The 26615-nt window shown below is 42.6% G+C and overlaps 1 protein-coding gene across 1 annotated transcript; it reads right to left on the bottom strand.

The window, feature by feature from the left end:
• Positions 1-17780: 17780 nt before the first annotated feature.
• On the bottom strand, positions 17781-26196 carry ttll10 (tubulin tyrosine ligase-like family, member 10). Its single transcript, XM_055932820.1, has 11 exons — positions 25902-26196; positions 25284-25470; positions 25051-25169; positions 24715-24835; positions 24330-24415; positions 21218-21404; positions 20261-20432; positions 19586-19726; positions 19294-19410; positions 19080-19173; positions 17781-18764 (listed from the first exon to the last, which is right to left on the bottom strand). The coding sequence occupies exons 1-11, from the start codon at positions 26194-26196 to the stop codon at positions 17929-17931; spliced, it is 2355 nt and encodes a 784-aa protein (XP_055788795.1). The 3' UTR covers positions 17781-17928.
• Between the last annotated feature and the right edge of the window lie 419 nt (positions 26197-26615).

Here is a 26615-nt window from a genome sequence, read left to right as displayed (position 1 = left end):
GGGACACTTTTAAGTGTGCCTTTAGAGGCCATGCAATTCAGTACTCATCTATAAAACAAAAGCAATTTAGATCAAAAGAGTCCATATTAACAAAGGAAATTGAAGGACTAACAGTACAGTTAGATAGCAATAAAAACGGTACCATAGAGGCACAGAATAATTTAGAGGAAAAACAAAAAGAAATGGAGGAACTTATTCAAGAAAGATCCAGTGTAATATATTATAAAAATAAAGCGAACTGGATGGAATATGGGGAAAAATGCACCAAATTCTTTTTCAATCTTCAATATAGAAATGCTACCAAAAAAAATGTATTAAAACTTGTGACAAATGATGGAGTCACGCATGATTCACCAAATGATATTTTGAAAGAGGAAGTAAAGTACTTTAAGAATATGTTTTCGTTTCAGGCTCCTCCATCTCCACTAACTGAAACTAATTGTATGGATTTTTTTCCTATTAATAATGTAAAATTAACATCTGAACAGAAAGACTCATGTGAAGGCCAAATTACAGAGGAGGAACTGCTTGTTGCAATTGGGGCCTTTAAAGATGGGAAAACTCCAGGGCTGGATGGCATACCAGTGGAAGTATACAAAACGTTTTTTGATATACTCAAAGGACCATTATTAACTTGTTTTAACCACTCCTATATAAATGGTAGATTATCAGACACACAACAAGAAGGTCTGATATCGTTATTACTGAAACAGGACCCAAGTGGTATATATAAAGATCCAGTCCAATTAAAAAATTGGAGACCTCTTACACTTCAGTGTTGTGATGCAAAAATCCTAGCAAAATGCTTGGCGCATAGAATAAAAAAAGTTTTGTCAGATATTATTCATCCTAATCAGACAGGTTTTTTACATGGACGATACATTGGAGATAATATAAGGCAAGTACTGGAAACAATAGAACACTATGAGATATCGGGGACACCAGGCCTGGTTTTCATAGCTGATTTTGAAAAGGCTTTTGATAAAGTACGACTGGAGTTTATATATAAATGCCTAGAATATTTCAATTTTGGGGAATCTCTTATAAAATGGATTAAAATTATGTATAGTAACCCTAGGTGTAAAATAGTAAATAATGGCTACATCTCAGAAAGTTTTAAACTATCTAGAGGAGTAAAACAAGGTTGTCCACTATCGGCATATCTATTTATTATTGCCATCGAAATGTTAGCTGTTAAAATTAGATCAAACATTAATATTAAAGGATTAGAAATCCATGGCTTAAAAACTAAGGTGTCATTGTACGCTGATGATTCATGTTTTCTTTTAAAACCACAACTAGAGTCTCTCCAGGGCCTCATAGAGGATCTAGATACCTTTGCTATCCTCTCTGGATTAAAACCAAATTATGATAAATGTACCATATTACGTATTGGATCACTAAAAAATACACATTTTATATTGCCATGTAGTTTACCAATTAAATGGTCTGACGGAGATGTGGACATACTCGGTATAAAAATCCCAAAAGAAAGAAATGATCTCACTCCAATAAATTTTTATAGAAAGTTAGCAAAAATAGATAAGATCTTGCTACCATGGAAAGGAAAATACCTGTCTATTTGTGGAAAAATCACCCTAATTAACTCTTTAATCATATCACAGTTTACCTATTTGCTTATGGTTTTGCCTACACCTAGTGACCTGTTTTTTAAATTATATGAACAAAAAATATTCAATTTTATTTGGAACGGCAAGCCAGATAAAATTAAAAGGGCCTATTTATATAACGAATATGAATTCGGAGGGCAGAAATTATTAAATATTAAAGCATTAGACCTCTCACTAAAGGCATCGGTCATACAAAAGTTATACTTAAATCCAAACTGGTTCTCTAGTAAACTGGTACGAATGTCTCATCCTATGTTCAAGAAGGGCCTTTTTCCCTTTATTCAGATTACATCTGCTCATTTTCGGTTGTTTGAAAAGGAAATGATCTCCAAAATATCCTTATTCTTTAAACAAGCCTTAGAAAGTTGGTTGCAATTTCAGTTTAATCCACCTGAAAGGACGGAACAAATAGTACAACAAATATTGTGGTTAAATTCAAATATAATAATTGATAAAAAAACTGTATTTATTGAAGAAATGTTTAAAAAAGGTATAATTTTTGTGAATGATATCATAAATAGGACTGGTGGAGTTATGTCACACATGCAGCTAACACAGACATATGGAAAAGTCTGCTCTACCCAAAATTACAACCAATTAATTGCAGCATTACCACAAAAATGGAAGAGGCAAGTAGAAGGGGAAAAAAGTAAGGAACTTGTATGTCGGCCCTGTATTAAAGAACAAAAATGGTTAAAGAAAAGTGTGATAAATAAAAACATATACCAATTTCATTTAAGGACCAAAAAACTAACAGCTGTGCCATACAAATTGCAAAATAGTTGGGAAGAGATTTTCGATGTACCCATTCCATGGCACATGGTTTATGAATTGATACGCAAAACAACGCCGGATTCAAAACTTCGAATTTTTCAATATAAATTACTGTACAAAATTCTTGCAACTAATAGAATGTTATATATATGGGGTATACAATCTTCCCAGCTCTGCAGATTCTGTTGTGAGGAGGCAGAGTCATTAGATCATTTATTTTGGTATTGTCCATATGTAGCTCGTTTTTGGTCACAGGTCCAGGAATGGCTGAAGAATTGCAACATTTGCCTAAAACTAACGCTACAGATAGCAATACTGGGGGATTTGAAAAGCCATAGTCAATCAATCAATAATATAATAATTATTTTGGCAAAGATGTTTATTTTTAATTTACAATCTGTAGAAGCTATGAGAATAGGAAGGTTCAGGTCTTTTGTGAAGCATCACAGCACAGTTGAGAAATGTATGGCAAATAGAAATCCGAAATGGATGATGTTGGAAGATAGATGGGAGGGGTTGGGTGGAGCTGAAGGGTGGGACTAATAACAAGATAAACAATATAGGGCATACGGGATCTGTGAAATATGTATAGGTGCGGAGCTTTTGTGAAATAGCACAGTTACAAGTGGAAATAAAATTGGATGGACAACAGAAATAGAGGAAGGACTAAGAACAAATAAGAGAGAACTATTGTAAAGTGGACTGTGTCTGTAAGATAGGTATAAGATGTAGAAATTGAAGGTAAAAGCAGAAGTGTTTATAAGTTTACTCCAATTGGGGGATTGGTGGTAGGGTCGCGGGGAATAATAATAAAGGCATATTCTTTAAAAAAGTATGTATGTCTATATAGGTATGTGTATGTATATATGTGTATATGTATGCATACGTGTATGGATATATATATTTACCCCAAAAAATATGGGGGAATGGAAATGATGCAGACAATTACATTGGAAGCAACATTCTTTCCGCAATACTAAGCTGATCCACCCCTAAAAAAAAAAAAAATTAAAAAAAAGGGTCATCTTCTTGTCACTGTCGCTGCGCTCAGACCGAGCAAGCTACGGTCAAGTGGGGCATCTCGTTGAACTCGGCGCGGCTATGGTGATGTCATTTTTAGTGGTGATTTCAGAATGCTATTTTGGTGTTTTTTCACTGTTGAAACATATTGCAAATGCACAAAAGTCAACTAGCAAGTCAGTGTCCATCAGCAATTAGATATTTTCAGACACCAAACTGATACCATCTGACTCCAAACTCACTTTTTCCAACTCGTTTAGAAGCCAACTATCACATATTTCAGAGCAGGCCCAAAATTCACAGCGCCTTCCATTTAAACCATAATAAAACAAATAATATGTAGTTATGTTCTAGCTGCGGGTCCAGTTTTCACATTATGTTTAGCCCTATGTGGGGCGACCTCGAATCCCAAGTTTCGGCTCGATAGGTCATTCGGTGCCCGAGCAAAACCTTAATTGGTGCTGAAATTCCACTTTTTTTCCATGCCTTGCTACGGGGTCCTTGAATGAGCTATCGGACAGAAATGTCGGGGTCCGTCTCTATGGGCCGAGCCGGTTTCAATGCACCTAGTAATTCAACACTGGGACTTTTCTAAATGTCACAATTTTGTAATGCTCAAAATGAATTGAAGTCAATGCAAATGCACCGAGGCTTTTTATCAGTCCGAGAACCTTCTAGAGCCACATAACTCACCGTGCTTAATCGACCTGAGCTCTAGAACAGGTTTGTAAAGTTTCAGAACTCTAGGTCTGACTGTTCTTTAAAAGTTCAAACAAAAGTAACTATTGCAGGCACTGTCTGCCTCTAAGCCCCTCAGTGTGTCACTCCATCCTTTCTGTGTGGGTGTGTAAATTTTTCCTTGAAATCTGATGGGATGAATGACTGATTTACAGTTCATGAGGGTTGCCTATTCACATATATTAAGTTTTGGAAAGATTTTACTTTTTTAACCCTTCGAAACAGCCCTTTTGACACCAATTATGGCACTTCCGGTTGGCACAGGAAGCTGAAAGTAAACACATATCCTCATTGGAGTGGGCTTTTCCAGAATCCTGAGTTTTAAGTATATACGTTAATAACTCACTGATTTACATAGGGTTGAATGCACTATTTCTCTCAAACTGCAGGTTGGGTATGGCAAACACTTTTAGGGTGATTTAACCACTTCCGGTTGCTCCGGGAAGCTTAGAATTGACACAGGTAGACCTCATAGTGGCCTGATGGATTGTCATCGAACACAGGTTCATAAGGCATTATTAACCCACATAGGCTTCAGGTTGAATTTAGGGGAGCAGGCAATGTTTTCCTATGGGGAGACATGTCATTGTAAACTGTTTGATGTAAACACCTTCTTTTAACTATTAAGGGTTAATGCCACACGGTCAATGTTAGACTTGCACAGATCGGGAGGACCTTAGGAACGTTCCTGAGGTCAAATTGTGCTTCTAACCTTAACGGTTCTCTCTCTGTCTCCCAAAAGCAAAAAAAATATGAAATTGAGGTCAAAGGGTCATTTGGGTCCTTCTTCTTGTCCCTGTCGCTGCACTCAGACCGAGCTAGCTACGGTCAAGCGGGGCATCTCGTTGAACTCGGCACGGCCTGGAGATAATGGCAATACCATTGCAGGCTTTGTGTGTCTTTAAGCACCGTACCTTTAAGTTTCTCACTAACCATATGGCGAGTGCTAAAATGTTCCCTTAAGGTATGGAAAGGCCTTGGAAAGGCCATAAGTGTAAGCCAACATAATTCAATATTTTACATTAACATGTAATACATGCATTATGAAGAAAATGGTGTAATTTAGGCTCCACGAAATATGAAATGGGTTATGAAGAAAATCGTGTATGGTTGCCTACATGACAAAAAGGCGTTCTGATTACAAGTGCACCAGTATCCAAAGTATTAAGCGAAATCAAGCACAGAAAACAGCATTGGCATTAATAAAACAATATTTCCCACGAATTAAGTCGCAGGTAAATGTGCGTCTTTTCTCAAAAATTCTGTTCAGCAAGTCTAAAACAGTACATATAGGCATACAACGACACATTTTAAAACATGGTTAAACAACATTTCTGTATATTCATGACGTTGAATTAGCCATTAAGAAGAACAAAAATGAAATACTAATTATCGCGTCTACATGGTTGTTGCAACGGCTTGTGTGTCACCTACTGGTTAAATTTGTGTCTTTTCGCACGAATTAAGTAGCACTGAAATTCGTGTATTTTCAAACGGATTGAACCACCCCAAAACACCCCAAAAATGCACAAAAACGCACGAAATCTGCTGAAATACATTTTGTACATATATGGCGAATTGAATGTGAGACTGTGTTACAGCCTACAGCGTTGCCTTGTGCTGGGCCTCTGCGTGCGCTGGGTGAACTTAAGATGCGCGCTGTGTCATCGTAGATTTGACTGAACCTGCGCCTCTCTCGCTTAATTGTGTCACAAAACTCGTTCACCCTTGTCAGGCAGAATTGTACATCCAAAGTTTGTTTCTGTAGAATTCCAAAAAGCACATCCGAATAATTAAAAATCCCATTGAATGTTTCAAGCAAAAAACAAAACTCAAAATCATCCAAACGTGCATTAAATCCATCAGCCATAAGCACAGTATCCCCGTCATGGTCATCATGATGTTCCAGTAAGTGGTTAAACAGCTCCTTTAGGGCAACTCTCTTTTCAAAGACTGCATTGACCAATCTAGATGTATATTGCCACCTCGTTGGTGCAACCTTAGGAAGACGACGCTTGCAGATGTCATCCAGCAGTTGCGTGCGCTTAGGGGATCGTGAGAAAAATGCTGCAAGGCCATTGAGGTTTGCAAAGAATACCTTGCATTCTTTAAGCTTTGAGGCTCCTTGAGTTAGTACTAAATTTAGTCGATGTGCATAGCAGTGAATGAATAAGGCCATCGGTGCCCTCTCCTTAACTTTAGCCTGCACCCCATTGAGTCCAGATGCCATGACTGCTGCGCCATCAAAACACTGTGCAACAACTTTATGCAGACTACATTCATTTTCCTCCAAGAAACGGAAAATAAGAGCGGCAATGTCATCAGCTGCTTGCCGCTTGTCACATCTTCAAATCGGATAAATCGCTCCTTGACTCCTGTGTCCGTCACATAACGCAGGACGAGTGAGAGCTGTGCTGTCTCGTCCACCATAACAGCAACAAAGGGAGCTTTTTTAATCTCCTATTGATCTCTTCTCCCATCACTTCACCAATAGCATAAATTAGGTAATTTTGTATTTTGCCTGACGTCCCAATTAACACTTTGTTAGTGGACAGGTGGTATTGTAAATCTGTGTTGCTTTCAGAAAGAAAAGAAAGAAGCTCCACGTAGTTCCCTTTGTTTGTGGAGTCAGCACTTTCATCGTGTCCCCTAAATGAAAGTTCCTGTTTACCCAAAAACATGACACAATCAATGAGTCTTTTCAATATTTCCCTATTTTTCTTCACATTTTCATTGTGCAGCTCCATTGCCCTGTGCGCTTGTTCGTTGAGCTATAGATCCACTCGGGTGTCCCCAAAAGTTTTCAAAAGCACCATTGCTTGTAAGTGCCAAGCCATACTTTGGTGTCTCGTTGCTGCCTTGGTTAGACAACTCAAGTTTGCAAAGCCAGTGTGGCTCCAAACACCAAATCGATCACTTGCAAATAATAGGCATTCCCAGCAGTACAATTTGCAGTGCTTCTCGGAGCCTGTGAGCCATTGATAGCGCTCGTAGTTGGAACTTTGAAAGTGGCGAACTAACCCCTTTCCCGTCTGTGACAGGCTTTGTAGCGTCGGCGTCGGGTGACCTCTCCTTACAATGTCTAACTTTTCTTGAAAAGTTCGTCTTGAGAATGGCGTTATAATTATATCCTCGACCAAATTGATATCTTCTCCTCCTTCCGCCATTGTGGGTTGAAAAAACAGCTTAGTAGTACGCGAATTAATTCGTTTATCAAATTCAGTTTCCGAGTTCTGAGGTTCTGCATAGACCTGTCCATAGGACCTGCCTCTCAATATTGGTAATCCAATCAAAAGACGTGCACGCACTACGCCTGCTAGCTGGCTCCTGTGTAACACTGGAGCCAGCCAGCAGGCTTACAATAGCCAACTCTAAAGCTGATTGGTTGACACAAAATTTTCATTTCCATTCACTTTAAGCTACAAGCGCCCACACTGTTGATTCTGAAGGCCTGAGGGCAGATTTTAGACCCCTGGCAACACATGATGGCTGAATATGATTGGATAAAAGATATAACATAAAGACCAGCCCTCCAAATCTCAACCTGGGGCTGGAAGCAGTGCAACCAAGAGGAAAGCTATGAAATGAAGAGTATAACTCTTACTCTGGGGAATAATTTAATACATATTTATGGGAAAATATATTAAAACATTTTTTTTATTCTGATGATGTTTAGGCCAGCAGAGAAGGCCTTGCTGGCCCTGACGGCCCACCACTGCGGTACAGAGTCAATGTGCAAGTGCACCGGTTAGTTGAGGTAATATGTACATGTAGTTAGAGTTAACGTGACTATGCAGAGATTATAAACAGAGAGTAGCAGCAGCGTAAAAGAGGGGTCTGGGTAGCCTTTTGATTAGCTGTTCAGGAGTCTTATGGCTTGTCGGTAGAAGCTGTTAAGAAGCCTTTTGGACCTCGACTTGGCGCTCCGGTACTTCTTGCCGTGCGGTAGCAGAGAGAACAGTTTATAACTAGGGTGGCTGGAGTCTTTGACACTTTTCAGGGCGGCTTCCTCTGACACCGCCTGATATAGAGGTCTTGGATGTACTGATGTACTGGGCCGTACTCACTACCCTCTGTAGTGCCCTGCGGTCGAATGCCAAGTAGTTGCCATACCAGGCAGTGATGCAACCAGTCAGGATGTTCTTGATGGTGCAGCTGTAGAACCTTCTAAGGATCAGTGGACCCATGCCAAATCTTTTCAGTCTCCTGAGGGGGAATAGGCTTTGTCATGTCTTCACGAATGTCTTAGTGTGTTTGGACCATGATAGTTTGTTGGTGATGTGGACACCAAGGAACTTGAAGCTCTCAACCTACTCCACTACAGCCCCGTCGATGAGAATTTGGGCGTGCTCGGTCCTTCTTTTCCTGTTGTCCACAATCATCTCCTTTGTCTTGATCACTTTGAGGGAGAGGTTGTTGTCCTGGCACCACACGGCCAGGTCTCTGACATCCCTATATAGGCTGTCTCATCGTTGTCGGTGATCAGGCCTACCACTGTTGTGTCATTGGAAAACTTGATGATGGTGTTGGAGTCGTGCTTGGCCATGCAGTCATGAGTGAACAGGAAGTACAGGAGGGGACTGAGCACGCACCCGTGAGTAGCCCCCGTGTTGAGGATCAGCGTGGCGGATGTGTTGTTCCCTACCCTTACCACACGGGGGCGGCCCGTCAGGAAGTCCAGTATCCAGTTGCAGAGGGGGGTGTTTAGTCCCAGGGTCCTTAGCTTAGTGATGAGCTTTGAGGGCACTATGGTGTTGAACTATGGTGTTGAGTTGTGGTCAATGAATAACATTCTCGCATACGTGTTCCTTTTGTCCAGGTGTGAAAGGGCAGTGTTGAGTGCAATAGAGATGGCATCATCTGTGGTTCTGTTGGGTCGGTATGCAAATTGGAGTGGGTCTAGGGTTTCTGGAATAATGGTGTTGATGTGAGCCATGACCAGCCTTTCAATGCACTTCATGGCAACAGACGTAAGTGCTACGGGTCGGTATATACAAAGTATATATAAAATATATATACTGTATATATAAATATATAGACGGTATACACGGGTCCGTATATTTTCTGCTATACACAAAGACTACTTTAAACAATTTCAATTTTCGCCTAAAATGACATACCCAATTCTAACTACCTTTAGTTCAGGACCTGAAGCAAGGATATGCATAGTCAAATAAAATCACATTTTATTGGTCACATACACATAGTTAGCAGATGTTAATGCGAGTGTAGCGAAATGCTTGTGCTTCTAGTTTCAGACAATGCAGTAATATCTAACAAGTAATCTAACAAATTCACAATAACTACCTTATACACACAAATATAAGGGATGAATAAGAATATGTACATATACATATATGGATGAGCGATGGCTGTGCGGCATTGGCAAGATGCAGTAGATGGTATAGAGCAGTACCGATCCATCACCGATCCATTATAAATTTTTCATTTTGTTTAGTCTTTGGTTCATTCACACCTGGTTTTCATTTGCTTTAATTCCTGTGTGTATATTTACCCCTGTTTCCCCGCTTAGGTTTGTGTGAGATTATGTTCATGTTACTTGTGGAGGCTTTCCTCAGTTTATTCACGTGTGTTTATTATAGTAAGGAGCGTTGTTTTTTTCTCCTTCCGTGAGTAACTGAGTTCCCATTGTCTTGGGCGTTTTTTGGGTGATTGTACCTGTACCGTTTTTGGACATGCCTATTAAAAAACGCTACATTGACATCTCTGCTCTCCTGCGCTTGACTCCTTACCTACCTTCAGAACGAAATCGCAACAGAATCCCGCACCGCTATTATGGAGTCAGTAGGAGCAGACGCTCTCCCGATTTCAACGGAGGAGCACGTTCAACAACATACGGCAGTACTGCAAAGTCTGGGAACTGCGATGGATCAGGTGATGGCGACGATGGACAGGTGGGAGAGAGGTGGTGGCCTTCCTACACCTCCACCAGCCACACTACAACCAGCCCCACAACCCTCTCATTCGTAGCCTGGGTCCAGTGGTATTCGGCTCGCGCTCCCGAGAGAGTACGATGGGACGGCTGCCGGGGACCAGGGGTTCTTACTCCAGCTGGAGCTCTACCTGGGAACCGATCACCCGGCTCCTTCGGGACGTGAGAGCGTGAACGCCCTCATCTCCTGGCTCTCAGGCAAAGCCCTGGAGTGGCCAACGAGGTGTGGAATGAGGTAGACTCTGCGAGGGACCACTACCCAGAGTTCACTCGCCGTTTTCAGGCAGTGTTCGACCTCCCACCTGAGGGCCGAGTGGGTGAATGTCTGTTCCATCTCAGGTAGGAGACAAGGAGCGCGCAGGACTTCGCACTGGAGTTCCGGACCTTGGCTGCCAGGGTGGGATGGAATGACAGGGCCTTGATTGATCACTATAGGTGTATTTTGCGTGAGGACGTCCGTCGGGAGGTAGCCTGTAGAGATACCACCCTCACCTTGGACCAGCTGGTGGACATATCAATTCGGCTGGACAACTTACTGGCTACCCGAGGACGTCCGGATCGAGCTCTGTCAGTTTCATCCCCCAGCACCTCCGCTCCGACGCCCATGGAGCTAGGAGGTGCTGCAGCGAGGGCGACCAGAGGAGGAGCCCTTTCCTGCGCCAGATGTGGTCGTAGAGGGCACACTGCTGACCGGTGCTGGAGGAGCTCTTCTGGGAGTCGAGTAGACAGGCAGGGCACTGTTCGGTCACCCCAGGTGAGTAGGCACCAGACTCTCCCAGAGTCCCCTGTTGCTCACGTGTATGTGTTGATTTATTTTCCTGAGTTTTGCCCACATTCCCAGCATAAGGCGCTAGTAGATTCAGGCGCAGCGGGGAATTTTATTGACCGTGGTTTTGCTTATAGTTTAGGGACCCCCTTGTTCGGATTGATAAGCTCTTCCCAGTGCACGCTTTAGATAGTCGACCATTAGGGTCAGGGCTAATCAGGGAGGCCACGGCTCCACTGGACATGGTTACGCAGGAGGGTCATGGGGAGAGAATTAGTCTCTTCCTTATTGATTCTTCTGCGTTTCCCGTGGTGCTGGAGATACCCTGGTTGGCCTGTCACAACCCCAAGATTTTGTGGCAACAGAGGGCTCTGAAGGGGTGGTCAGAGGAGTGCTCAGGCAGGTGTGTAGAGATTCCATCGGTGCAACAACGACTCAATTACCACCTCATCGACGAGGGGATTGTGCGATAAATCTCCTGGTAGACGCCGCACTTCCCAGGAGTCACGTGTATCCCCTGTCACAGGAGGAGACGGTGGCTATGGAGACATATGTCTCTGAATCTCTGGGGCAGGGGTACATTCGGCCCTCCACGTCATCCGCCTCCTCAAATTTCTTTTTTGTGAAGAAGAAGGAGGGAGGTCTGCGTCCGTGCATTGACTAGATGTCTAAATTCCATTACAGTGGGGAACAGTTACCCACTACCTCTCATCGCTACGGCGATTGAGTCATTTCACAGGGCAAGCTTCTGCACAAAACTGGATCTCAGGAGCGCGTATAACTTGGTGTGTATCCGGGAGGGAGATGAGTGGAAGACAGCGTTTAGTACCACATCCGGCCATTATGAGTACCTCGTCATGCCGTACGGGTTAAAGAATGCTCCAGCCTTCTTCCAATCCTCGAGATTCTCAGGGATCTGCACGGGCAGGGTGTGGTGGTTTACATCGATGACATTCTGATATATTCCACTACACGCGCGGCGCATGTGTCTCTGGTGCGCAGAGTACTTGGGCGACTGTTGGAGCATGACCTGTACGTCAAGGCTGAGAAATGTTTGTTCTTCAAACAGGCCGTCTCCTTCCTAGGATATCGCATTTCCACATCAGGGTTGGTGATGGAGTGTGACCGCTTTGCTGCCGTGCGTAATTGGCCGACTCCCACCACGGTAAAGGAAGTGCAGCGGTTTTTAGGGTTTGCCAACTACTACCGGAGGTTTATCCAGGGTTTTGGGCAGGTGGTTGCTCCCATTACCTCACTGCTGAAGGGGCGACTGGTGCGTCTGCGGTGGTCGGCTGAGGCGGACAGAGCTTTTGGTCGCCTGAAGGCTCTGTTTACCTCGGCTCCCGTGCTGGCTCATCCGGATCCCTCTTTGGCATTCATAGTGGAGGTGGACGTGTCCGAGGCTTGGGTTGGAGCCGTGCTCTCACAGCGCTCGGGTACGCCACCGAAGCTCCGCCCCTGTGCTTTGTTTTCGAGGAAGCTCAGCCCGGCGGAGTGAAACTATGACGTGGGGGACCGGGAGTTGTTGGCTGTCGTCAGGGCTCTGAATGTGTGGAGACATTACCTTGAGGAGGCTAAACACCCTTTTCTCATCTGGACTGACCACCGTAATCTGGAGTACATCCGGGCGGCGAGGAGACTGAACCCTTGCCAGGCAAGGTGGGCTACGTTTTCCCCCCGGTTTAGGTTTACGATGTCATATAGACCGGGTTCCCAGAACACTAAGGCCGACGCACTGTCACGGCTGTATGATACAGAGGAGCGATGAACGTGACGCGGACATCGAGCGGGCGTCACGTTCAGAGCCTACTCCACCTCAGTGTCCAGCTGAACGGGTGTACGTTCCATTCGATGTTCGTGACAGATTGATCTGGTAGGTTCACACGTCACCCTCCTCTGGTCATCCGGGCATTGGTAGGACAGTGCAAAGTCTTAGTGGCAAGTACTGGTGGTCCACTTTGGCCAAGGGCGTAAGGGTTTATGTTTCCTCCTGCTCGGTGTGCGCTCAGTGCAAGGCTCCTAGGCACCTGCCCAGAGGGAAATTCCAACCCCTTCCCGTACCACAGCGGCTTTGGTCAAACCTGTCGGTGGACTTCCTGACCGATCTTCCTCCGTCACAGGGGAACACCACGACACCACGGTCGTTGTGGATCGGTTTTTCTAAGTCCTGTCGTCTCCTCCCTTTGCCCGGTCTCCCTACAGACTGCGGAGGCCAGCTGGTCTGCTCATGCTCTGAGGACGCGGCTAGGGATGTCGTCTGGGCCGTCAGCCTTGCGAGGGTTAACACGTTTAAATGTTTTACTCACATTGGCCACAGAGAAGGAGAGCCCACAGGCTTTGTTAGCGGGCCATGTCAGTGGCACTGTATTGTTCTCAAAGCGTGCAAAGGAGTTATTTAATTTGTCCGGGAGCAAGACGTCGTTGTCCGTGACGGGGCTGGTTTTCTTTTTGTAATCCGTGATTGACTGCCACATACGTCTCGTGTTTGAGCCGTTGAATTGCGACTCTACTTTGTTTCTATACTGACGCTTTGCTTATTTGATTGCCATGCGAAGGGAATAGCTGCACTGTTTGTTTTCGGTCATGTTTCCAGTTGCCTTGCCATGATTAAAAGCGATGGTTCGCGCTTTCAGTTTTGCGCGAATGCTGCCATCAAGCCATGGTTTCTGGTTAGGAAATGTTTTAAAAGTCACAGTGGGTACGACATATTCGATGCACTTGCTAATAAACTCGCTCACTGAGTCAGCGTATACATCAATGTTGTTGTCTGAGGCTATCTGGAACATATCCCAGTTCACATGATCGAAGCAATCCTGAAGCATGGAATCCGATTGGTCAGACCAGTGTTGGACGAACCTGAGCATGGGCGTTTCCTGTTTTAGTTTCTGTCTATAGGCTGGGAGCAACAAAATGGAGTCAGGGTCAGATTTGCCGAAGGCAGGGCAGGGGAGGGCTTTGTATGCATTGCAGAAGTTAGAGTAGCAATAATCCAGAATGCTAGCAGTCCGTATCTCGTATTCAAAATGCTGATAGCCTTTAGGAAGTCTAGTTCTTAAGGTTAGCTTTGTTAAAATCCCTGGCTACAATAAATTCAGCCTCAAGATGTATGGTTTCAAGTTTACATAGAGTCCAGTGAAGTTCTTTCAGGGCCGACGAGGTATCTGCTTGGGGGGGATATACACGGCTGTGACTATAATCGAAGAGAATTCTCTTGGAAGATAATGCGGTCGGCATTTGATTGTAAGGAATTCTAGGTCAGGTGAACAAAAGGACTTAAAACCTCTTTAGGCTAAGGGGCAGTATTTTGATGTTTGGATGAAAATCGTGCCCAAAGTAAACTGCCTATTCCTCAGGCCCAGACGCTAGAATATGCATATAATGGCAGATTAGGATAGAAAACACTCTAAAGTTTCCAAAACTGTCAAAATATTGTCTGTGAGTATAACATAACTGATATAGCAGGCAAAGACCTGAGGAAAATCCATCCAGGAAGTGCTGTTTTTCTGAAAACTACTCTTTTCCATTGCAAGCCTATCCTCCATTTAAAGGGATATCAACCAGATTCCTTTCCCTATGGCTTCCACAAGGTGTGAACAGTCTTTAGACTTTTTTTTTTTTTTTTTTTTTTTATTATTATTTTTTTTTTTTAGTCTTTAGACTTTAGTTTCAGGCTTTTTATATTTATTTTCTGAAAAATTAGCGAGAATGATCACGTGTCAGTGGATAGCCAGATGTTCTCAGATTTGTGCATGCGCGTGCGCCGGGAGCGAGACCTTTTCTTTCTCTCTTCTATTGAAAAGGATACCGTCCGGTTGAAATATTATCAATTATTTATTGTGAAAACAACCTGAGGATTGATTAAAAAAACGTTTGACATGTTTCTACGAACTTTACAGATACTATTTGGAATTTTCGTATGCCCGTTGTGACTGAACGAGCCTGTGGATTACTGAGCAAAATCGAGGTTTTTGGATATAAAGAGAATCTTTATCGAACAAAACAAACATTTATTGTGTAACTGGGAGTCTCGTGAGTGCAAATATACGAAGATCATCAAAGGTAAGTGATTAATTTTATTGCTTTTCTGACTTTCGTGATCAATCTACTTTGCTGCTAGCTGTTTGTAATGTTTTGTCTGCTGAGAGCTGTCCTCACATAATCTCATGGTTTGCTTTCACCGTAAAGCCTTTTAGAAATCTGACATGCTGGCTGGATTAACCTGTTTGGGCTGCACGCTGAATATTGAAAAAACTGGAAAATGTGTGCACATTTTCAAACGGCCTCCTAAGAAACTTTTTATTTTCCAATATGCATATATTTACTACTGTTGGATAGATAACAGTCTGTAGTTTCTAAAAAGGTTTGAATTGTTTCTCTAAGTCGAACAGAAATATTTTTACAGCCATTTTCCCAGCCGAATTGAGTTTCCCAAAATGCGATGTGTCTCTTTAAGACCTTCTCTATAAAAGGCCATTTGACTTATGACCATAGGGACACGTCAGAGGCGTTCGCCAGACTGTAATGCGGAAGTGAGAATTGAAAGGAGTCGAATATCTCTTCCCTGGACTGAATAACAGAACTTCTTGTGAGACCTGCGCAGTTAAAATAAAAATCCGGGCGCGAAGGATAATTTTATCTCGGCTTCTGGAACAAGGTAGATAACGTTGAATATGATGCCTGACTACGATATTATTTGCTACATGTCACAAAATCATCCTAAAGTGTGTTTTTTCAATATACTTTAATTATATTATTGCAATTTATTCTGGACTTTAGATGTGAAACGACGGAAGAATTTTTTGAAGAAACGCTTTCTGGCGCAGCAATGCTACCGTGCTAGCTAACCAAAGAGGGAAATCATTCGTTCTGGAACCCAACTAAAGACTCTACTGGACATTGGACCCCGTTACAACATTCTGATGGAGTACCAAGAAAGATAAGACCCAATTTGGGATGCTTTTTCATATATATGTCGAACTGTTGAATGCTAACTCTGCTAACTATGCTAGGCTAGCGCTTGACTAGAATCAATGCTGCCTTATGCTAGCTTATGATGTTAGCTAATATAACGATATATTGTGTTTTCGCTGTAAAACACTTCAAAAATCGGAAATGTTGTCTGTATTCACAAGATATCTGTCTTTCATTAGTTATCCACCATATGTTTTTCTGAAATGTTTTATGAGGTGTAATTAGTAGCCGACGTTGGTGTATGTATTTTCTCTGGCTACTCCCGGCTGGATTCAGACTGTAGCTATGTATTAGCATTTTTGGGTAGCATCAATGTAAAACTGATTTATAGCTAAAATATGCACTTTTTATGAACAAAACATAGATTTATTGTGTAACATGTTATATGACTGTCATCTGAGGTCGTTTTTTCTGGGCTCTTTAGGTTGGTTTTAGTTTATTTCGGTTGGTTGTGCATGCTACTTCAATCATAATTCATACTTCATAATCATAATTCATACGTGTCTGTCCACTTTTGTATTTGGTGGTGAGCTAACATAAATATATGTGGTGTTTTCTCTGTAAAACATTTAAAAAATCGGACATGTTGGCTGGATTGACAAGATGTTTATCTTTCAAATGCTGTATTGGACTTGTTAATGTGTAAAAGTTAAATATTTTTAAAAAATAGATTTTGAATTTCGCGCTCTGCAGGGGTGTCATTTTCGGTCCGAGGTCGGGCTTGCACCCCAAACAGGTTAACAACAAATTAAGCTGTGTTTTGGTGTATTGCACTTCACCGGATGTAGATGAAAATGATCCCGCCAAAGGGATCGGAGCGGCGAGAGGTTTTAAGTTCCTGTATGTTGTTGTGATTACACCATGAGTTGTTAATCATAAGACATACACCCCCGCCCTTCTTCTTACCAGAGAGATGTTTGTTTCTGTCGGCGTGATGCATGAAGAAACCGGGCGGCTGTACCGACTCTGACAACATATTCCGAGTGAGCCATGTTTCCGTGAAACAGAGAATGTTACAATCTCTGATGTCTCTCTGGAAGGCAACTCGTGCCCTAATTTTGTCCACTTTTATCTAGAGATTAGACATTGGTGAGTAATATGCTCGGGAGCGGTGGATGATGTGCTCGCCTTCTGAGTCTGACCAGTAGGCCGCTCCGTCTGCCTCTCCTGCGGCGACCGCGTTGTTTTGGGTTGACCTCTGGGATAAGATCCCATGTCCAGGGTGGAGGACCGAACAAAGGATCCGCTTCGGGAAAGACGTATTCCTGTTGGTAAGTTGTCATTGCTTTTATATCCAATAGTTCTTCCTGGCTGTATGTAATAACACTTGAGATTTCCTGGGCTAACAATGTAAAAAATAATACATAAACTAATACATAAAAAAAATTAGGACCTGAAGTGAGGCGACCATCTCTGTCGGCGTCATCTTGCTGTATTCTTGATAACATTTGAAAGGAAATACTCTGTGGAAGTTTGTGGAAATGTGGCATTAATGTACTAGAATATAACATATTATATCTGGTAAAAGCTAATTCAAAGAAAAAAAATATGCAAATTTTTTCTTTCTTTCATTGAAATGCAAGAGAAAGGCCATGATGTACTATTCCAGGTTAGGCGCAATTTAGATTTTGGCCACTAGATGGCAGCAGTATATGTGCAAAGTTTTAGACAGATACAATGAACCATTGCATTTCTGTTCAAAATGTAGTATCAAGATTGCCTTACTTTGCAATCATTGTTTTTTGTTTATAATACATTTCAAGTAAAACAATCTTAGTCTCAGTATTACTCTGGTACCGTAGATTTGCCCGTGTGCTATTTCACCAGTTGTCATACTGTTGTGCAATTGCATTTTTGAAGCCACCTCAAAAATTTCAAGCATCAAAAGACAGAATCATCTGGGGTTTTTTCAGGGGATAAACATACTTTATTCATTTAAAATATTCTGTAATAAAAAGCTAAGTAGGATTCCTTTCAGGGCGAGGTTCCAACCTCAGCCATGCATATTGTTACCCACAAACCAAAATGATTAACGTTAAGTCTATACTTTGACTGAGTGCCTCAGTGTGAATATATCACAGCTCCTCCCTGTGCTCTTTGTCCTCTTTCTCTTCCTTGGCTGCACTCTGTGTGTCTACACCGGGCTCCTGCCCCCTCCCTCCCTCCTGTTCCCCTTTCTTGTCCTGTTTGTCTGTCCACACGGGGCCGCTGGTGCCGGGCTTGGCCAAGCGGAACTGGGTGGGCCTCAGGGAGTAGCAGAAGGGTTGTTCCTGGTCGGGGTGGCAGGCTTTGGTGGCCCGCAGGCGTCTCACAGAGAAGCGTGAGCCCTCAGTTAGAGCCGGGGTGGACAGGGACATGAAGGTATTCTTCACCCACAGGAGATCTGGGGGCTTGCGATGTTCTGAGTTCCCCGATCGCCGCTGCCAGGTGCACTTGCTGAGCCGGAGCTCCACGCGAGCTTGGGCTGGCTTGAGGGGCCGAGGACTGGGTTTGTGGGTGGGATGGGGTCTGGGGGCCCCTGCTGGGCCTGTGGGTCGGTTGGGACCGGTCTGCAGGGATGGATCATTGTGTGTAGTGACAGGGGCAGGATGGTCAGTGGCATCAGTGCCAGTCAGGGGTACCAAGACAGCCGTCATGGCTACAGGAGAAAATGTGTTTTCACTCACTGACTTCTCCCGAGACACTGATGTTACAGACTCGGTCTTCTGAGTCCTGCTGGTGGTGAAGGGCATTTGGGTGGAGGCACTCTTTGGGTGCTGGGCTTGGAGGGGTACTGCTGTTTTGCTCCTACGGCTGAGAACAGGGACATGGGCAGTCTCGCCATCATACAGTAGCACAAAGTCCCTCTGACTGGCCAGTGGAAGCAGCTTCATTCCACAGCGACACTTGTTGAAGATCTCCAGAGTCAGATCTACAGGAGATAAGGCATAAGGCTGTAAGGGCTGACTAGCCTACAGTTGGGTAGTAGCTATCACACATCAGGCTATTTTCAACCCTCCAATAAAAAAACAGAGAGAAGCCACACACAGGCAAACTAACAAATTAAAGGGGAACTGGCGATACATCATCTCGTTATCTTGAATTACAAAGACAAAAAAAGTATTTCCGAACTGAGTTTATTTCTGAGATCAGCTGCATTTGAGGATATCTTGTCAAATTCTTGAGGTAATATCATAGTCCAACAGAACTAATTAAGCCAGTCATGTGAACGGTAGTGTGTGCTCACCCAAAGTTTCCACAACAGTACTGGGAATCACTTCCTTCAGGGCCTCACAGTTGGTGTGGAGGGCTGGGTTACAGTTCATCTCCAACAGCCACACCTGGATGAGAACAGACAAAGGCACAGCAAGCACATCAACTGTTAGTTTGACCAACCGCTCACAGATACTTTGAAACTCACACACACTTTACATTAAAAACCAATGAGGTGTTTTGCCGACCTTAAAGTCATCGTCAATCATGAAATCACAGCCAATCAGGTCAAAGTACCCCAGTTTACGATCTAGCTTGGCTTTCACAGCGAAGAAACACTGGATCATGATCTGCTGCATTCGCTTCTAATGAATGGATAACAGACAAACAGACAGACACAAAGGTGTGGGTGAAGAGGATGTTGTTTGTAGTCTCTCCCAGGAGTAAAATCACATCACTTAACTATAAATAACACCAATGATGCTTTCATAATTGGTCCCTGAAGGGTTATGTAAACCTAAAAAAAACTATAAAACTCACGGCGAAAGCGCCAAGCACCCAGTCCCTAGGCAGACCCTTGGCAACACTGAGCTTGTCATTGACGTAGGTGTTGAATCGATCCATGGACCAGACGGTCTCCTCCTTCAGCACGCTGTAGAGAGGGTTCTTCTTCTGCATGTACTGTGGGGAAACAAAAGGGGGACCAGGATACACATGAATGGCCAGGGAGAGTTGTTGTTACAGGGCCAACAGTTTGAGACTTGATTGGTACCATTATTTTATGACCTGGTTTCTGGTCTATTTTCATGCAATATCCTATGGAGATGCATCTGTTGACAACCTAATTCTGAAATAGTAATACTCTGCTTATATGACTAAACGTGCAGGTCAGGGGAGCAGGTTGACATATATTGTCATGAGTCTTGTCCTGGAGCAGAACTGAGCATTTCCCCTTTAGACAGGCCAACTGCAACATCAAAATTGCCTATATTGTAAAGATTCATTATATTTTTTGTTTTACTTTTTGTCTTCATTGAAGGTTAGGGTTAGACATTAGGGTTAACAGTGTAGTTAGAGTTTGGTTTAAAATCAGCTAGTGACCACTCTGCAGAGCTGCCTCCAGAACAAGATGCATGACAAAAAAACACTATCCTGCTCAGGGGAGGCAAAATTATTTTGTAAACAAAGAAAGAGAAGCATATGTTTTCTACTAACCTGATTGGTCAAATGGGAAGAGAGGTTGGGGGAGTTGGGGTCATAAAGGTCACAGGTCAAGCGCACGTAACCATGGCGAAAAAAGACCATGTAGGGTGAGGTGCAGGCAATGAGGAAATAGGAGCGCACATCAAACTTTCTCCCCTTTAAGAGCAGAGGGTTCTGGATATACCTGAGGAAACATTAGATATACATTATAATCCACTTGGCTGATCTAGGATTGTCCCCGCTGTCCAAATAATCGTATTCATTATGATAAGGAAAAACGGATCCTAGATCAGCACGCATACTCTTTCTGAATACAGGCCCAGAGCCTTGTCTCAATAGATACAAGGCTGAGCACGTCACGAAAACAATGCACACGCTTCAATGGTGCAGAAAGCCATGTGTGGTTGTAATTCTGGATAGCCAAATAGCTAGCAAAAATGACAGGAAACTGCCATGTGGGGAATCGTTGTATCTTGTTATTGATATTCGTCTATGCTAAATGTCTCAAATTCATGAGCTAGCTAACCAACAACTGTAACGATGTATTTGAGAGATGAGGTGCTCAATGTGAAACTTTATTTATATATAGTTTACATGTTGTCAACAATCTGTGCCAACACATTTTGGCACAGATTGTTGACAACACATCTATTTTACCACATAGTTGCGCACGCGTCGGTTTTGTTGCTAATAAACCAACCCGTCTGTAGTACATCGCTCTTTTAAAAACAGATCTTGCATTCCCTCTGTTGGTAGAAATGTAGTAATACATCCAATTCGTCAACTGAATATGGCAGACAATGGCAGCTTTGAAATTCATGGAGAATTACTACAGTATAACCACATCGAATAAAATCTGAATTATAGAATGTATTTGATGATAGTATAATCTGCAATTCCTTTTGGTTTTGCAGATACAGTACTGAACATCCTTATAAAGTAGCGTTCACAGCCCTAGTGTTCACCCACTGCTGCACAATGCGTGCCTGGGGCAAGCGAAAAGGCAGCGTCCTGTTGCACTGGCTCTCTGCGATGTTCTGCAGCTTGAGTCTGAAGGCCGAGACGTCTTCCTGGCTCCTCAGGAGGAAGATGCCTCGCCCCTGGTTGAGGCCCGTGGGCTTACAGATCCACATGCTTGTCTCCTCATCACACCTACCTAGCAATGCAACATGGTAATATTAGAATATCTCATGTAAACTTGAATGAAACTACTGATACGAGCAAGAGCAGTGTGCTTTCTCTTTTCGCATTATTCCCATTCACCTGCAACAATATAACTCAGATGTGGGAATGCTTTTTTAAATGTCTTATTATAATATCTCTAAATAGTGACATTTAATCATTGTAGTTATATGTGAACTATGCAGACAAATTAGTTATATGTCACCTTTGCTGACTACATTACCTACAGTACCAGTCAAAAGTTTGGGCACGCCTACTCATTCAAGTTTTTTTTAAACTCTTTCAACATTGTAGAATAATAGTGAAGACGTCAAAACTATGAAATAACACATATGGAATCTTGTAGGAACCAAAAAAGTGTCAAGCAAAGAGATTCTTCAAAGTAGCGACCCTTTGCCTTCATGACAGCTTTGCACACGCTTGGCATTCTCTCAACCAGCTTCATGAGGTAGTCACCTGGAATGCATTTCAATTAACAGGTGTGCTTTGTTAAAAGTTCATTTGTAGAATTTCTTTCCATCTTAATGCGTTAGGGCCAATCAGTTGTGTTGTGACAAGGTAGCGGTGATATACAGAGATTGCCCTATTTGTTAAAAGACAGAGTCCATATTATGGCAAGAACACCTAAAATAAGCAAATAGAAACGACAGTCCGTCATTGCTTTAAGACATGAAGTTCAATCAATCCAGAAAATTTCAAGAACTTTTAAAGGTTCTTCAAGTGCAGTCACAAAAACCATCAAGCGCTATGATAAAACTGACACTCATGAGGACCGCCACTGGGAAGGAAGACGCAGGTTTGCAACTGCTGCAGAGGATAAGTTCATTAGAGTTACCAGCCTCAGAAATTGCAGCCCAAATAAATGCTTCACAGAATTCAAGTAACAGACACATCTCAACATCAACTGTTCAGAGGGGACTGAGTGAATCAGGCCTTCATGGTCAAATTGCTGCAAAGAAACCAATACTAAAAGGACACCAATAATAAGAAGAGACTTGCTTGAACCAAGAAACACGAGCAATGGACATTAGACTGGTGGAAATCTGTCCTTTGGTCTGATGAGTCCAAATGTGCGATTTTTGGTTCCAACCGCCGTGTCTTTGTGAGACGCAGAGTAGGTGAACGGATGATAGGGGCGGCAGGTAGCCTAGTGGTTAGAGCGTTGGACTAGTAACCAAAAGGTTGCAAGATCAAGTCCCTGAGTTGACAAGGTAAAAATCTGTAGTTTTGTCCCTGAACAAGCCACTGTTCCTAGGCCGTCATTGAAAATAAGAATTTGTTCTTAACTGACTTGCCTAGTTAAATAAAGGTCAAATAAAATAAAATCTCTGCATGTGTGGTTCCCACCGTGAAGCATGGAGGAGAAGGTGGGATGGTGTGGGGATGCTTTGCTGGTGACACTGTCGGTGATTTATTTAGAATTCAAGGCGCATTTAACCAGCATGACTACCAGAACATTCTGCAGCAATACGCCATCCCATCTGGTTTGCGCTTAGTGGGACTGTCATTTGTTTTTCAACAAGACCATGACCCAACACACCTCCAGGCTGTGTAAGGGCAATTTGACCAAGAGATGAGAGTGATGGAGTGCTGCATCAGATGACCTGGCCTCCACAATTACCCAACCTCAACCCAATTGAGAAGGTTAGGGATGTGTTGGACCGTGGAGTGAAGGAAAGCAGCCAACAAGTGCTCAGCATATGTGGGAACTCCTTCAATACTGTTGGAAAAGCATTCCAGGTGAAGCTGGTTGAGAGAATCCCAGAGTGTGCAAAGCTGTCATCAAGGCTTTGAAAAATCAAAAATATATTTTGATTTGTTTAACACTTTTTTGGTTACTACATGATTCCATATGTGTTTTTTCATTGCTTTGATGTCTTCACTATTATTCTACAATGTAGAAAACAGTAATAAATAAATAAAAACCCATGAATAAGTTGGTGTGTCCAAACTTTTCACTGGTACTGTATATGTCACAATAATTAGTTATTTATGTCACAAAGCAGACTAAACCTTATTGTTGTCATTATGCATGTTATTATATTTCACCTGATTGTTGTAATTTTTCCGTAGGCTTGAGAGATGCTGTTTCAATTTATAATATGCAGGTGTATCATTGTCATCCTCTTAACTTAAAGGAACTATTATAGGATTTTCAAGAAGCAAAGTGTCGCTTTGCTTCTTGAAAGTCCAACATCCTGAATACTTGACCGCTGACATGCAAACATTCAGGGTTTGTATTAACAATGGACTAATGAAAAAATACTAAAATGTAGTTTTTGAGTGGATTTGTCCTTTAACTTTTAGAATTAAAGATACTAGCAAAAGCAGTGTGCAGGTTTTTTCTTTTTGCTCATGTTATTCAACTGTTACCATGCACCTGCAACAAAGATAGCTCAGATGTGTGAGTGCCTTTTGAATTTTGAAATGAACAGCTTTGAAATGAGGTGAGGAGCAATGGTGGAAAGCCTGCTACAGTGAGGCGGTAGCCACTGTTAAAGGACTGTGTGTGTCATGGCTTTTCACTACATGTCTCTCTCTGTCTCTCAGACATGACCTCTGCCAACATTTCTCTATAGCAACACAACAGGTTTCTCTTGTGATTTTATAACAATAGCCTACTGGGAACTGAAGTGCTGTACCTTAACGTTCCAACATAAAAATAAATAAATAATAATACATTCGAATCGCCAGGACAACTATTGTGTCACACAAATCTGTCAGTTACGCATGATTTCTTTTCATTGTTTTTGCCTTCATTGTCTTTTCCATGAAGCACAAGTTACTTTTTCAACTGTAGCCCCCTACAGAATCTTGTTGAACCTGTATTGTAGTGTGCTACTATTGACATGTTATCATGTTACTGGAGGCGTTGTATTTGACTTAGGCCAATTTTTACCTTCCTGCTGGGCAAAGAAAGCCTCTCTCTCATCTCTCATGTCCATGCGGAAGGTGGTGGGGAAAAAATCCTCAATTTTCAACCTCCTACAAGGCAGAGAAGTATTGCCATTAGATGAAAGGTCACTGTATTACTTAAAGGGATAGTCCACTTTTTTAAAGTGTTATCTTATTTTCAATACTGGATTTAAAACGGATCCAGGAAAGTCAATACCCTAGTGAAGTAAAAAATAAATAAAGGGAACTAACATAAGTTATTAGAGAAGTAGCCATTAGATGAAGTAACCATTGGAAGTAGACATTAGTAACTACTCTATAGAGATAGAGTATTTTACAGGACTATAATGTGAGAGGCCTATGCACATTCTTTGTCTCAGATGCCTCACCTCAGTCCCCGACCGTGGTTGACCTTGCTGCTGAAGCGGTCATACTCCCTTAGGCTGCTAAGGAGGCCTATCTTAGTGGTCAGCACCTTGTTGTTGGGGATCTGGTAAAGGAGCTGTTCACCTACGACATGATGACATATTCAAAACCATTCTCCTTCATATAGTCATTTTACATCTGTTGTCTTCTACAAAAGAAACAAGATTTCAAACACTGAACCCAGATATATATTTCCCTCTTATTATGAAATATTCAAGACTGAATTAACATTTTATGTAACTGTAACTGTATTGATTCCTCTGTGGAGTGAACCATATGAGCTTGTATAGTACACTTACCTTCTTTGAAGTTGTAATAGGTGACTGGGGATTTGATCTCGCACCACTTGAGTTTAAAGTCCTCTCTAGTCTTGTCGTAGATTCGTTGCCATCCTCTGCTCTCACAATAGGAGGTTACTCTACATTGAATAAAAGTAGTCAATACAAAAAATGGCTACACTCAACAGATTGAATTAAGGCCTAAGTTGAATTGTCTTATCATTTCACTTCATCGGAATAGGGGAGTGACTTACATGGACGCTCCGTTACCTCCTCCAAAGAAGAAGAAAGACCCTGGGCCCCTGGGCTCCTCTGTCCGCCTGTCCCTCTCCCTTTCTGGATACGGTAGTAACACCACCCCCCTGGGGGAAGACCTCCTCCTACTCCCACTGAAGCACTGCTCTTCCAGACACACACCTGCCGCACCCAGAGATATGGATTAAAACACACCCTCAAATACACACAAGTAAACACACACTCGTACAGAACATGCAAGCTTACACACTTGAACTGCCGAGTGACAAATTCTATTCAAAAAGTGTCAATATGTACTGTAACTAAAATGGTGGCAACTCTAGATAAGAAAGTCTTGTTTACTAAACCATAAGAAATAATATTGCTTTTATCAGCTTTGTAGTTCCTGAGTGCTGATTTTGAACATTCCTTTTCATTTCAGTATTCTAGCTTTTCTTTTATCTTTGTTCACTAAAGCATATAAGAACTGTTCACCACTGTATGACTAACTGGTCGTTTATATGCCTCTCCTGTTACTTATTATCAGAAAACTTTAACAGACAAATTAGATTTTTAGAACCTGATGAGAAAAAAAACCTGAATTGAACCACCAGAATACCACCATTCTCCACACACACCTGGCCCTCCATCCTCCCCGCTCCTCCGTGCTGCAGACGTCCCCTGGTTACCTCTGAGACCTGTCTGTGGGTCCTCCTGCAGTTTGCCTACCCCTTCACTGGGTTCTGATGTCACTTCCTGTATCTTGTTATTGTCGGCCAGGGACCCGCTGTCTCCCACCTCCTCCTCCTGTGTCCTTCCCTGGCTCTGGCTCACCCAGGGCGTGTTGTCTCCACAGGCCAGTTGGGCTTCCGGGAGCCCTCTCACCCCTGTCTCGCCCTGAGGGCAGGGCTCAACCAAGTTCTCAGATGACATCACTTACCACTGATGCTGACCCAGATCGTGGGAGTAGTGGAGTACTGTAACAGGAGTTTTTCCATTGGGAATGGCACCCGGACCGGACCACCCCTCTCCTTCTCGCAGTCTGTGACACCCTCCCTGTTCAAGATTGGAGACAGGAGTTAGCTGACTCATGCGGCACTTCAGCATGCACTCAGTACTAACTGGAGTGTGAAACTAAAGCTATGGATAAGATTCAAAAGTATGGCTGTTTAACTGTAGTTTCTTGCATGTCTGTTCGATTTTTTATTGAGATTTTTTATTTTTTAAATGTACTCACAAAATGCAATTTAATCTCAATTTCAAGCAAATTGTATTTTACTGTATTCATAGCCTAGTACATTTGCCAAATTGTTTTATTCTTTTATGCTTTATAGCTAATAAAAATGTTAAGA

The sequence above is a fragment of the Salvelinus fontinalis genome, chromosome 8, assembly GCF_029448725.1.
Source record: "Salvelinus fontinalis isolate EN_2023a chromosome 8, ASM2944872v1, whole genome shotgun sequence".
NCBI classification, from domain to species: domain Eukaryota; kingdom Metazoa; phylum Chordata; class Actinopteri; order Salmoniformes; family Salmonidae; genus Salvelinus; species Salvelinus fontinalis.
The sequence above is the reverse complement of the archived record's forward strand: the minus strand, read 5'-3'. Positions and strand labels throughout refer to the sequence as shown.

Bases quoted from the DNA above. Each gene is read 5' to 3' on its own strand.
- ttll10 (XM_055932820.1), bottom strand. From the start codon at position 26,196: ATGTCATCTGAGAACTTGGTTGAGCCCTGCCCTCAGGGCGAGACAGGG. The intron at 25,170-25,283 runs GTAAGTCACTCC...TATTCAATGTAG, and splicing joins GGAGGTAACGGAGCGTCCAT to AGTAACCTCCTATTGTGAGA. The intron at 24,416-24,714 runs GTGAGGCATCTG...TCTGCCTTGTAG, and splicing joins AACCACGGTCGGGGACTGAG to GAGGTTGAAAATTGAGGATT.